At 35.4% G+C, this 12,480-nt stretch overlaps 1 protein-coding gene across 6 annotated transcripts in view; it reads left to right on the forward strand.

Annotated features, from left to right (window-relative positions):
• The window catches only part of USP34 (ubiquitin specific peptidase 34), a 223,009-nt gene that overhangs the window by 50,834 nt on the left and 159,695 nt on the right, over window positions 1-12,480 (forward strand). For all 6 annotated transcript variants that reach the window (XM_061155228.1, XM_061155230.1, XM_061155226.1 and 3 more), the window contains exons 3-5: window positions 501-921; window positions 6,698-6,748; window positions 6,907-7,056. In XM_061155228.1, coding sequence (XP_061011211.1) covers window positions 501-921; window positions 6,698-6,748; window positions 6,907-7,056 — 622 coding nt within the window. The remainder of the gene's footprint in view (window positions 1-500; window positions 922-6,697; window positions 6,749-6,906; window positions 7,057-12,480) is intronic.

A 12,480-nucleotide genomic window follows, 5' to 3' on the forward strand; every position in this document is an offset into this window, starting at 1 on the left:
TTTCTTAAATAGTTCTTTGGAAGGATAAGTAAGTAAGTGTTAGTTGCTCAGTCATGCCTGACTGTTTGCAGTCCCATGGACTGCAGCCCACCAGGCTCCTCTGTCCATGAGATTTTCCAGGCAATGATACATACTGGAGTGGGTTGCCATTTCCCTCTCCAGGGGATCTTCCCAACCCAGGGAATGAACCCGGGTCTCCTGCACTGCAGGCAGATTCTTACTGACTGAGCTACAAGGGAAGGGAAGTCTGGAGGGATAGATAAAATATAAAACTGAAGATGATAGCTGTCAATCTAATCTAATGACTTTTTACTGGTACCAGTTTTTGGTGTGATGCTATCTTTTAAAGTTTTTATAGTGCTACTCTATCAGAAGGGAGGAAATACAATTATTTGAAAAAAATATTTGAGTATTTACTTTTTTAATACTGTTTTTTAAGAAGGATATAATTGTTGCCTCTTTAGGAAGCATTGATTAAAGATTTTTTTTTCCTCTTGTAGGCAATGTCTGTGCTGCTTCAAAGAGTATAAGCATTTGGAGATTTTTAACCAAGTAGTGTGCGCACTTATTAACTTAGTGATTGCCCAAGTACAAGTGCTCCGAGATCAGCTTTGTAAACATTGTACAACTATCAACATAGATTCCACGTGGCAAGATGAGAGTAATCAAGCGGAAGAACCACAGAATATAGAAAGAGAATGTAATGAAGGAAGTACAGAAAGACAAAAATCAATAGAAAAAAAATCAAACTCTTCAAGAATTTGTAATCTGACTGAGGAAGAATCTTCGAAGAACTCTGATCCTTTTAGTTTGTGGAGTACAGATGAGAAGGAAAAACTCTTACTGTGTGTGGCAAAAATTTTTCAGATTCAGTTTCCCTTATATACTGCTTACAAGCATAATACTCATCCTACTATAGAGGTATGTAAAAATAGGTATTATGAATTTTAAGTAATACCAAGTCATGGTTATGTTGGTAATTTCTCACTTATGAATATATATGAAGATAGTCATTATTGATGGAAAATTATAAAAATCACTATTGTCATAAGAATTATTTTGGATTTCTTCAGAGCATTTCTGTAGCGACTTGTGTTGAACATTTGCTCAGTGTAATTCTAATAAGGAAAAATTTATAAATTGAACTCATAAAAATTAGATACTTTGCTAATGTATATCTGTGCTCTACTTACTGTGACTTTCAAAAACTAGCAATTGAGGAAAAAGAGGAAGATGGAATTTCATTCTTAGAAATGTAGGTTAACAGAATTTGGAATTCCTTTCATAAAGAAAAAATGCTTAACAAATTATCTGTAATTACTAGTTTTAAATAATAGTATTTTCTTTTGCACTTAAGATGCTTTACTTATTCCACTAGTGATTTTTTTTCTCTCCTCCCCTGCCTTCTTCCCTCCTCCACTGGTAATATTTATACAAGCCTTTCCATCTTAGGTTTATTTAGATAATGGCATTTATTTCTCCAGATAGTAGGAATTGAAAAGTTATGTGATAATGTATTATAATAATGGCTTAAAAACAATAGTGATTATTTCTCATGATTCCATGGCTTGCCTGGGCAATTCCTTTGCTGGTTTGTGTATGGCCTCACTTACTGCAGTTGCCTTTATTTTGGGAGTTGGATGGGTTTGAAAGTCCAAGATGGTCTCATTCACAGGTCTGATCGTGCTGGCTGCCTCCTGAGGGCTCCTTGGGTTTTTCTCTGCATGGCCTCTCATTCCTTACTAGGGTCGCCTGGCTTCCTTACACAATAGTCTTCCCATTGATCCAGGAAGGCAGAAGTGGAAGCTGTAAGGCCTCTTACAAAAGTTCAGCCTCGGAAATCACACAGCATCAACTTTGCCATATTCTGTTGATTGGAGCAGTTCACAGGACAGTTCAGATCAAAGGGGTGTGAAGTAGATTCTGTATGTGAGTGGGAGGAGAGGTAAAGTTTCATTTTAAACTTTAAAGTACATTGTGTTTTTCTATACATCCAGGAATAGGTAGAGTTGTGGCCATTAACAAATCTACCACATGCCTTTTTTTTTTTTTTTTTAAGGCTGTTTTCTCCAGCTTATTTTTTCTATAACCTCCATACTGACTTCTCTAACTTTCTTCCTTCATCTGGAAAAAAATTGTTCTTTACTGACAATGTTTTCAACACTGAATTGAGACTAAAAATATAGCCCAGGAGGTGGGTATTTTCCCTATTAGAATTCGCCATAAAAATACTTTAAATCAGATTGTGCTCTGTCTTCTAGTATTCTTAATTGTTATTTTCCCATAGAGAAACTGGAGAAGGAAATGGCAGCCCACTCCAGTGTTCTTGCCTGGAGGGAGAATCCCAGGGACGGCGGAGCCTGGTGGGTGGCCATCTACGGGGTCGCACAGAGTCGGACACGACTGAAGCGACTTAGCAGCAGCAGCAGCATAGAGAAACCTTTTAATAAATCTTCTCTATTGACATCAGATGTTTCTTAATCATTCTAAAAAATGTTAACCTTGGTCAACAAAAAGGGGATCAGTTCATGCAAAACTGCAAAATTTAGTCTTGAGAACACCACATGAATAGTGAGTATTTTTAATGCCTTACATTGATAATTGAAAGATGCTAAAAATCATTTGGTTAGGGATGTAAATATGTGAAATTTATTCAGAATGTTTCAGAAATATTTTTTGTCCAGTTAAAAAAATCTCTTGATAAGAATTATAGCAATACTAAATATGTCATTTTGTTCTTAAAATCAGTTTCCTCATCAGTATTTTTTAAAAAGTGATTTTCAAAAATTATCTCCAAGTAATAGGAATAGTCACCCTTCCCTGTACTTTTCCTTGTGGATTGAAATGCCCTATTACCATTTTTGAGGATCATTCCATGTAACTACTTGGTTGAAAGCAATGACTTTATGATCTTTAGGTAAAATTCTAATAAATACCACCCTTGGATAAAATAAAGGAGGACTTTCCTTTTACAGAATTCTATATTCTTATACATAATTCTCATCTCTTTATATTGAATTTATATGTGCATCTTTAATATTCTGTTTATAATAGCTGTTTCCCAAGTTTCTGTTATCTTAATGAGATGTTACCAGTATTCTCAAATTTCTAGTTTCTGTCCAATGGCCATGTTATTAAATATGTTAAGGGCCAGCTGTTTCAAAGGGTCTTTGATATAGTGTACATATATATTATAAAATTATATGTATGTGTTTCTATATACATACAGATGTCATAAAGCTAATATTTATTATGCAGTACTGTAGAGTTTACTAGTGGTTTAATTCCATCTTTTATAAAGAGGTAGTTCATCTAGTCTTTTCCTCATACAGCTCTATGCATCCTTTCCTGATAAGGCCTTTTACTTTATTTATTTAAGAGGAACAAATTGACCAAGACTCTGAGAAGATGCACTGCTCCTCTGTTAGTGTTTTGACACCTTTAGAAACTTAGTAAATGTTCTTGTTGCATATAAGAGAAGACTGACTTAGAGAGGTTAAAAGTTCTGGTTAGGCTTGCATAGCATATTGCTGAGAGAATTCTATAATTCATGTCTTAATTCTTCATTGCTTCTCAAATGTTTCAGACCTAATCACTGTAACTATTGTAACTCACTGTCAGTAGTGAATAAGATGGGAACTTGGAGTCTCTCTTCCTTCTCCCTCTCTCTCTGCATCCTTCTTTCCCTCCTATAAAAGTTGAAAATATTTTGAAAGATGTAGTCATTTAAAATAAATAGTAATAATTCTGAGGGTGAAGGAGGGGAGTGAAAGAGCCGGCTAAAAGCTAAATATTAAAAAAAATTAAGATCGTGGCATCCGGCCCCGTTTACTTCATGGCAAATAGAGGGGAGAAAGGTGGAAGTAGTGACATATTTCCTCTTCTTTGGGCCCTAAAATCACTGCGGATGGTGACTGCAGCCGTGAAATCAGAAGACATTTACTTCTTGGCAGGAAAGCTATGCCAAACCTAGACAGTGTGTTGAAAAGCAGAGACATTACTCTGCTGACAAAGGTCCGTGTAATCAGGGCTGTGGTCTTCCCAGTTGTCTCGTACAGTTGTGAGAGCTGGACCATGAAGAAGGCAGAGCGCTGAAGAATCGATGCCTTCAAACTGTGGCGCTGGAGAAGACTCCTGAGAGTCCCTTGGACAGCAAGGAGATCCAACCAGTCAATCCTCAGGGAAATCAACCCTGAGTACTTGCTGAAAGGACTGATGCTGAAGCTGAAACTCCAGTATTGTGGTCAGAAGATGCGAATAGCTGACTCATTGGAAAAGTCCCTGAGGCTGGGAAAGATTGAGGTCAGAAGGAGCAAAGGGCATCAGAGGATGATGAGGTGGCTGGGTGGCATCACCGACTCAATGGACATGAACTTTGAGTAAGGGAGATGGTGAGGGACAGAGAGGCCTGGTATGCTGTAGTTCATGGGGTTGCAAAGAGTCAGACACGACTGGGCAACTGAACAACAATAATTCACAGAAAAAGTTTGTGGAGACCAGTGACATTGTTTTCCTAATCCTGAATAATATAGGTAATTCTAGCAGATGAATTACTGCTCTAATATTTTTTTCTCAGTGTGAAATGAGTATAAAAATTATAGAGAGAAGAGAGATCATGCCCTCTGTTGTTGTTCAGTCACCAAGTCATGTCTGGCTCTGTGACGCCGTGTACTGTAGCACACTAGGCCGCCCTGTGTTTCACCATCTCCTGGAAGTTTGCCCAAGTTCATGTCCATTGAATTGGTGATGCTGTCCAACCATCTCATCCTCTGCTGCCCTATGCTCCTTTTGCCTTCAGTCTTTCCCAGCATCAGGGTTTTTTCCAACGAGTTGGGTGTTGGCATCAGGTGGTCAAAGTATTGGCCCTTAAGCTTCCGAATCAGTCCTTCCAATGAATATTCAGGGTTGATTTCCTTTAGGATTGACTGGTTTGATCTCCTTGCTGTCCAAGGGACTCTCAAGAGTCTTTTCCAACACCACAATTTAAAAGCATCAGTTCTTTGGCGCCTGGCCACCTTCACAGTCCAGCTCTCACACTTGAACATGACTGCTTGAAAAGCCGTAGCTTTGGCTATATGGAATTTTGTTAACTTTGTTAACCCATGTTAACTCTACATAATAGTTAAAATGAGATTATAACACCACCTTAGGGTAGTGGCTTTGTGTGTCCAGAGTAGAAATATGAAATGGTAAAACAGATATTTTGAGGAGCCAAAATACTTGTAACCAAGTCCATGAGTAACACTGTACACCCCAGCATAGAGTTCTGTTATGAGAATTTCTCGCTTGGTCCATGATAGGTGCTAGAAATCTTACTCCAATCTGATATTCCAGCATGGTTCATCTGGTCCATGAATTATATTTAGTAATACCACAGGAGTTCTTATATTCTGAATTTTTTTTAAGACAAAAGGTTTGTTAAGAATAACTTAAAACTTTAACCGAGGCCTGGTAGTAGAGGCTTGCGAATTCTTTGGTACAGTTATTTTGATGTGTTTTTACCTCTCTGAGAACCCTTTAGATTGTTTGTCAGTGTTCTGAGAGTTTTATGCATGCCTCAGTCAGTTGTTTTCAAACTTGATTTCAGCAATTGAACTTAAAATGGGTAACAGCAATGAATTGAACAGGTTCCTTTAGCTAACTTTTCAGCTGAAAATATCTTTCTGATTATGAAAGTAGCAGCTTCAGACTATACAAAATAGTGTTTAAAAAGCTTTGAATCTCCCAATTTCTCCATCTTTTCCTAAAAAAAATTATGAAATTAGTGCAGATTTTTTCAGGCTTTTAAAAAATTATGAAAATCAGATCATGTTTATAAATTCTATTTTTAACAAATATATTCTGTTTTTATGGATGTGTATATGGAATTCAGTTTTTTTGGATTCACCTTATTTTAACAGTATTTTAGAGATATACTTTAATCACCCTAAAAATTAGTTCCTTAAAGTATATATTATTTTCATAAATTTATGGAGTTGTATAACCGTTACCACATTTCAATTTGAGAACATTTTCATCATTCCAAAAAGATCATCTCTCATGCCATTTTGCCTTACTATTTTTGAAGGCTGCATAAGACCCTTGATGGTTATGTCACCATTTATTTAGCCATCCTATTGATGGATATTAAAGTTGTTTCTAATTTTGAGATGTTATAAATAATTGCCTTGAGCATCATTATACATACTCTTTACTAGTTGTTTAGGATAAATAACCAAAAGATGAACTGCTAGGTCAAAGGGAATGTGCATTTTAAATGTTAGGTAACTGCAACATTATCATTCAGAAAGATCATACCAGCTTTTATTCACACCACCAGTGGATGAGATGCTTTCAGATAGTTTAAATCTTAATTTGTGGAGACACCTTGTGAAACTTTTGAGTATACCTCTAGAGAATTATAGTTTCAAAACCACTTAACTAAGTTAAACATGTATAAAAAATTACCCCACTTATTTAAGGAAAGGTTTTTGTTTAAGAATGCAAAATGATGTATAGCATCTTTAGAGAAGAGTTAAAATATACTTTAGAATTGAATCATATTAACTTCAGTCGGAATACTACTATTCATGAAGAGTAGTAGTTGTAAAATCTGAGTTTTTATAAAATCGGTTTTTAAAAAATTGTAGTTTTAAAAGATGGTCATGTAATAGTGTGATGCAGTTTTATTTACCTTTTTTTTCTTCTTCTTAATCAGGATATATCAACCCAAGAAAGCAACATTTTAGGGGCATTCTGTGATATGAATGTAAGTGTTTACCTTTTTTCATTTTTAGATTTATGGAAATTTTTATTATTTTGTTCATACATGTATGAGTTTATGTCTGACCAGTATCTTTCCAGTACTGGTAATAAAATGAAAATTACCCCAGATAAGTTTTAAAATAATTTTTTTTTTTTCTTCAGGATGTAGAAGTACCATTGCATTTGCTTCGTTATGTATGTTTGTTTTGTGGGAAAAATGGCCTTTCTCTTATGAAGGACTGCTTTGAATATGGAACTCCTGAAACTTTACCATTTCTGATAGCACATGCATTTATTACAGTTGTATCTAATGTAAGTATTGTTTGAAATTGATTTTAATCTTGGGAACAAAGCACATTATATTAATCACATGCATTTTTATGTCCAGAAAAAGGTTATGAGTGATTTGTTATGTACAATACTCTTTTTTTTTTCTGGATTATACTTTGAAAAAGTTGAGTATACTTCTTTTTTTTTTTTTCAGTCTTCACTAAAGTAAAATTAGAATTTGTGTCAGTGGTTATGACTCAGTGCTTTCACTGCATGGCTTGGGTTCAATTCCTGGTCAGAGAAGTAAGATCTTACAAGCTGTGTGGCATCACCAGAAAAAATTAATGAATTTAAGTAAAAAATGTAAATTTATCTACCTCTTTTGTTTGAAAGATAAGATGGATAGCTTTGCACAGTCTTATGTTGATTTTTAGCTTTCCTTGTCTGGAATTTTGTACTGGCAAATTTTTGACTTCTTAGGGTTTTTGGTTACTTAAATAATGGTTAGCCTAGCCCAGAACTTTATTGAAAGTCAGTGTGTCTGACTTCCCTCTGTATTACAGGTGAAAAGCTAACATTTCTTTTTGCCTTTGTAAAGGAGATAATTCCTTTGTATGTTAATGTCAGTTACTGTGAAGCACAGTATGTGCGGAAACAGAGAAATATTTTTTATTGTCTGTATATTAAAATTTAACCTGAAATAACCTTTTATTCTGGACATCATTTAAAAAAATGGTACAGTAAAACTTAAATCTAACTTTGCCAAAGCCAGAATTCTTGTGTTAACTGAGTCACCTTAAGTAATAACTACTGTGAAATATTTCAAGTGTGTATGTAAAATAAAAATACAAGGTGAAAAAAAGACCCAACAAAATAACTTTGTTTCATTGTTTCCAGTGTAGAAATAAACTGGAAAGGACACTGACTTTCTAAAATTTTTTGAATACCTGGATTTCCATAATTGAATTATTTTTAGCCCCCAGATTCCTTGGTTCCTTGGATAGGTTGAAAATACTACCTGTAATGGCAATGTAGCTTTGTAGGTTAGGAATATACGCTTTGAATTCATAGTTGGCATTTGGATTAACAGTTGTGTTTGAATTCTGAATCTGAGCTTCAAGTTTTTAGTTTGTAGAATGGGAATGATAAGTATGGTGATCTGCCTTTAAAGATGGTAGTGAGGTTTTAAGATCTTAAATTCTTATTAGTAGTACTTGACAAATAGTAAGTACTTAGTGACTGATAGCTGTTATTTATTATAGCTGTTATTAACACTTAATTCTGTTAGTCTGATTGACTTTGAAAGGAAGTTCTATTCAGTTTGGCTTCCTTTGATAGAAAAAGGAAAAAATAAATTTTTGAGTGAATCCTGTGTTGACATTTTAATTTTAAGCTGTAATAAATTTAGACAAGGTATATAACTGAGTTTGAAATTGAAAATTCACACAATAATTTATTAACAATTTTCCTTAGAAATATTACCTGAGTTAAATTTATTTCTTGAATTAATTTTACCAATTCTTGGTTAAAGTCTGTTACAGAAGCCTCATTAAAGACTAATTTATTATTCTCTCTTGAAAAGGAATCATTTACTAGAGAAAAAATTTAGATTCTGTTTCAGTTTTCTGTTCCCAGCCTGTTTGTGACTGCTAACTATGGGCTGTTGTCAATTTGCATAATGTTATCTTGCAGCTCAACTGAGACCATTAAACCAAAGTTAAAATTAGTCATACTGTTTTAATTAATAATTGTTTGGATACTAAAATGATGTCTTTTTTTTTTTCTGAGAGTATAACATAATGTACTTTCCAACCAAAGATTTTATAACTTGATTGGGTAACGATCATTTGGCACTGTTTCCTCATAAAAAAATATTTTTTGATTTTTCCCTTTTTATTCTGTTTTTCCAAATACAGTTAATACTTTGGTGCAATTAAGAGCTTAAATTGCTGGGTTTTTTTGGTAATTAAGTTTTCTGCAGACCCTGTAGTTAATTTTTTTCAGTGTTTGGACATTTAAAGCAGTATGAGTTTTGGCATGATTTCTGACCTATCTTGGGGTTTTGACCACTCTGTCTGAAGTTTGTATGAAAGCACTTAGTGATCAGTTTAAGCAATTGAAATAGACATCCCTTTTTAGGCCTTTAAATTTCAGGATTTTCTAGTCACATACAAATTGATTGAGAGCAGAGTAGTTTTCCTTTAGTGGAACATTGCAAATTATAAACCTGGTGGTTTCTTTATGTCTCATTATTTATTTATTTTTGGCTGCACTAACAGGAAAGAAAAAGGACCTATATTATATGATTAATAGTGTATGGAATTTGATTCTTGTAATGTTTTGCATTATAGTAGTATTAAAGAATGTAGATTTTACAGAGAAATAATTCTGGGCTTGAATTGTAGTTCTGTTGTACTATCTTTTTGGTGGTGTTTGCTTAATATTATTTAATGCTTTTTATTTATTTTAAAAATTTATTTACTTTTTACTTTTTGGCTGTGTTGGGTCTTTGTTGCTGTGTGGGCTGTTCTTTAGCTGTGGCGAGTGGAGGCTACTCTTTAGTTGCAGTTCCCATGCTTCTCATTGCAGTGGTTTCTCTTGGCACATGGGCTCAGTTGCTCAGGATGTGGATCCCACATCCACAGCATGTGGGATCTTCCTGGACTCAGGATCGAACCTGTGTCTCATGCATTGACAGGCGGATTCTTTACCACTGAGCCACCAGGGAAGCCCACTTTTTATTGATGTACTATCTAATTTTGATTACATTGTAAACTTCACTTTTTTCACCTATCAGAATGAGAATATTAAGGTATCAGCAAATGGTAGCTCTTTCTGTTAAAAATTTCTTTCCAATGTTGACATTTTTCCCTTGTCATTTTTATTTACATTTTTATTCGTTGATGTCTTTATCTGCAAATAAATGGTATCGCTGTACCTATTTACATTTTCACCATCTCTAATGTGCATAATTGAATGTGTTTTAAAAATATTTGAAATACACGTTCAAACAGAAGAGTGCACAGAACAAGGTTTATGATTTATCAAAGTGAATACCCCTTCTAAATCACTACCCTTCTAACCACTACTGTGCCAAGAAACAAAACACTGTTAACTCCCCAGAAGCCTCCTTTATGATTCCTCTAAGTCACTATCCCATCTCTTTGCCCTTAAAGGTAAACACAATTCATATTTTTATTTCTTGCTTTTCTTTACTGTTTTATTACTTAAGCTTATAGCCTTAAATACTGTAATTTAGTTTTGTCGCTTGTTAACCATGTATGGTTAACCATGATTGCCGGGAGAAATACCAGTAACCTCAGATATGCAGATGACAGCACCCTTATGGCAGAAAGTGAAGAAGAACTAAAGAGCCTGTTGATGAAAGTGAAAGAGGAGAGTGAAAAAGTTGGCTTAAAACGCAACACTCAGAAAACTAAGATCATGGCATCTGGTTCCATGACTTCATGGCAAATAGATGGGGAAACAATGGAAATAGTGACAGACTTTATTTTTGGGGGCTCCAAAATCACTGCAGATGGTGACTGCAGCCATAAAATTAAAAGACACTTGCTTCTTGGAAGAAAAGCTATGACCAACCTAGATAGCATATTAAAAAGCAGAGATATTACTTTGCTGACAAAAGTCTGACTAGTCAAGGCTTTGGTTTTTCCAGTAGTCATGTATGGATGACTTGTAGTCATGTAAGGGCTTCTCTTGTGACTCAGCTGATAAAGAATTCTCCTGCAATGAGGAAGAGCTGGGTTTGATCCCTGGGTTGGGATGATCCCCTGGAGAAGGGAAGGGCTATCCACTCCAGAATTCTGGCCTGGAGAATTCCGTGGACTTTATAGTCCATGGGGTTGTAAAGAGTTAGACACGACTGAGCGACTTTCACGTCACTTCATGTATGGATGAGAGAGTTGGACTATAAAGAAAGCTGAGTGCCAAAGAATTGATGCTTTTGAACTGTGGTGTTGGAGAAGACTCTTGCGAGTCCCTTGGACTGCAAGGAAATCAAACCGGTCAATCCTAAAGGAAATCAGTACTGAATATTCATTGGAAGAACCGATGCTGAAGCTGAAACTCCAATACTTTGGTCACCTGGTGCAAAGAACTGACTCATTTGAAAAGACCCTGGTGCTGGAAAAAATTGTAGGCAGAGGATGAGATGGTTGGTTGGCATCACTGACTCAATGGACATGAGTTTGATCAAGCTCTGGGAATTGGTGATGGACAGGGAAGCCTGATGTGCTGCACTCCATGGGGTCACAGAGAGTCAGGCCTAACTGAGTGGCTGAACTGAACCGAACCGTGTATGTGAAATCACACATAATGCATCATGTATGGCTAGTTTTATTTAAAATTGAGATTGCATGTAGATGAAGTAGCTCAATTTCATTGTTGTATAATACTCCTTTAAAATACACTTCCATTGATCTGTTTTACTGGTGTTGGACATTTAGATTATTCAGAGTTATGTGGTGTCAGCAACCTCTTTCATGTCTTTTGGTGCATATGTGCATGTGTTTTATTTTGATATATATCTAGTAGTGGAATTTGTTGATGACAAGTTATGCATAAAATCCCTTACACATTAATGTTAAGGTTTCCCTAAGTGATTGTATTAGTTTATACTCCTACCAGGAATGAGGTTTCCCATTGCTCCATATCCAAGCAAACATCTAGTGTTCTTACTCCTGATGGATGAATAGTGGTATCTCATTATGGTCTCCTTTTGTATTTTTAAATGACTAAAGAAATTGAACCCAATTTCATGGGTGATTAGCCATTTGAATATTTTTTGAGAAGTGTCAGTTCAGGTTTATTAAATTCATTTAAAAAATCAAATTGTTTGCCTTTTCCTTACTGATATATGGAGATTCCTTATATGTTTTTTATACAAGTCTTTTGCCTGACATCCATGGATTACTAATACCTTCTTCAGCTCTGGTTTTGCTTTCCGTTCTCTTGTATCTTTTAAAGATGATTATTTTTAATATAACTGGCTCAGTGGTAAAGAGTTCATCTGTAATGAAGGAGATGCAGCAGTAGTAGTGGATTTGATTCCTAGACTGAGAAGATCCCCCAGAGAAGGAAATGGCAACCCATTTCTTGCCTGAGAAATCCCATGGACAGGAGCCTAGGGGGTACAGCCCTTGGGGTTGCAAAGAGTCAGATACAAGTTAGCAACTGAAACAACAACAAATAGTTGATTTACAGTATTATGCTAGTTTTAGGTATACAGCTTCATTTTCACTATAGGTTAGTACAAGATCCTGAACACTGTCCCATGTCCTTGTTTATTTAAAAAAAATTTTGCTTATTGATATTTTTGGGTGTGCCGGGTCTTCGTTGTTGCATGCACTTTTCTGCAGTTGCAGTGAGTTGGGCCTGGCTTCTCGTTGTGGTGTGTTCTCTTGTTCTGAAACACAGGCTCTAGGGTGAGTGCGCTGCAGTGGAACA

The sequence above is a fragment of the Dama dama genome, chromosome 11 (genome assembly GCF_033118175.1).
Source record: "Dama dama isolate Ldn47 chromosome 11, ASM3311817v1, whole genome shotgun sequence".
NCBI classification, from domain to species: Eukaryota; Metazoa; Chordata; class Mammalia; order Artiodactyla; family Cervidae; genus Dama; species Dama dama.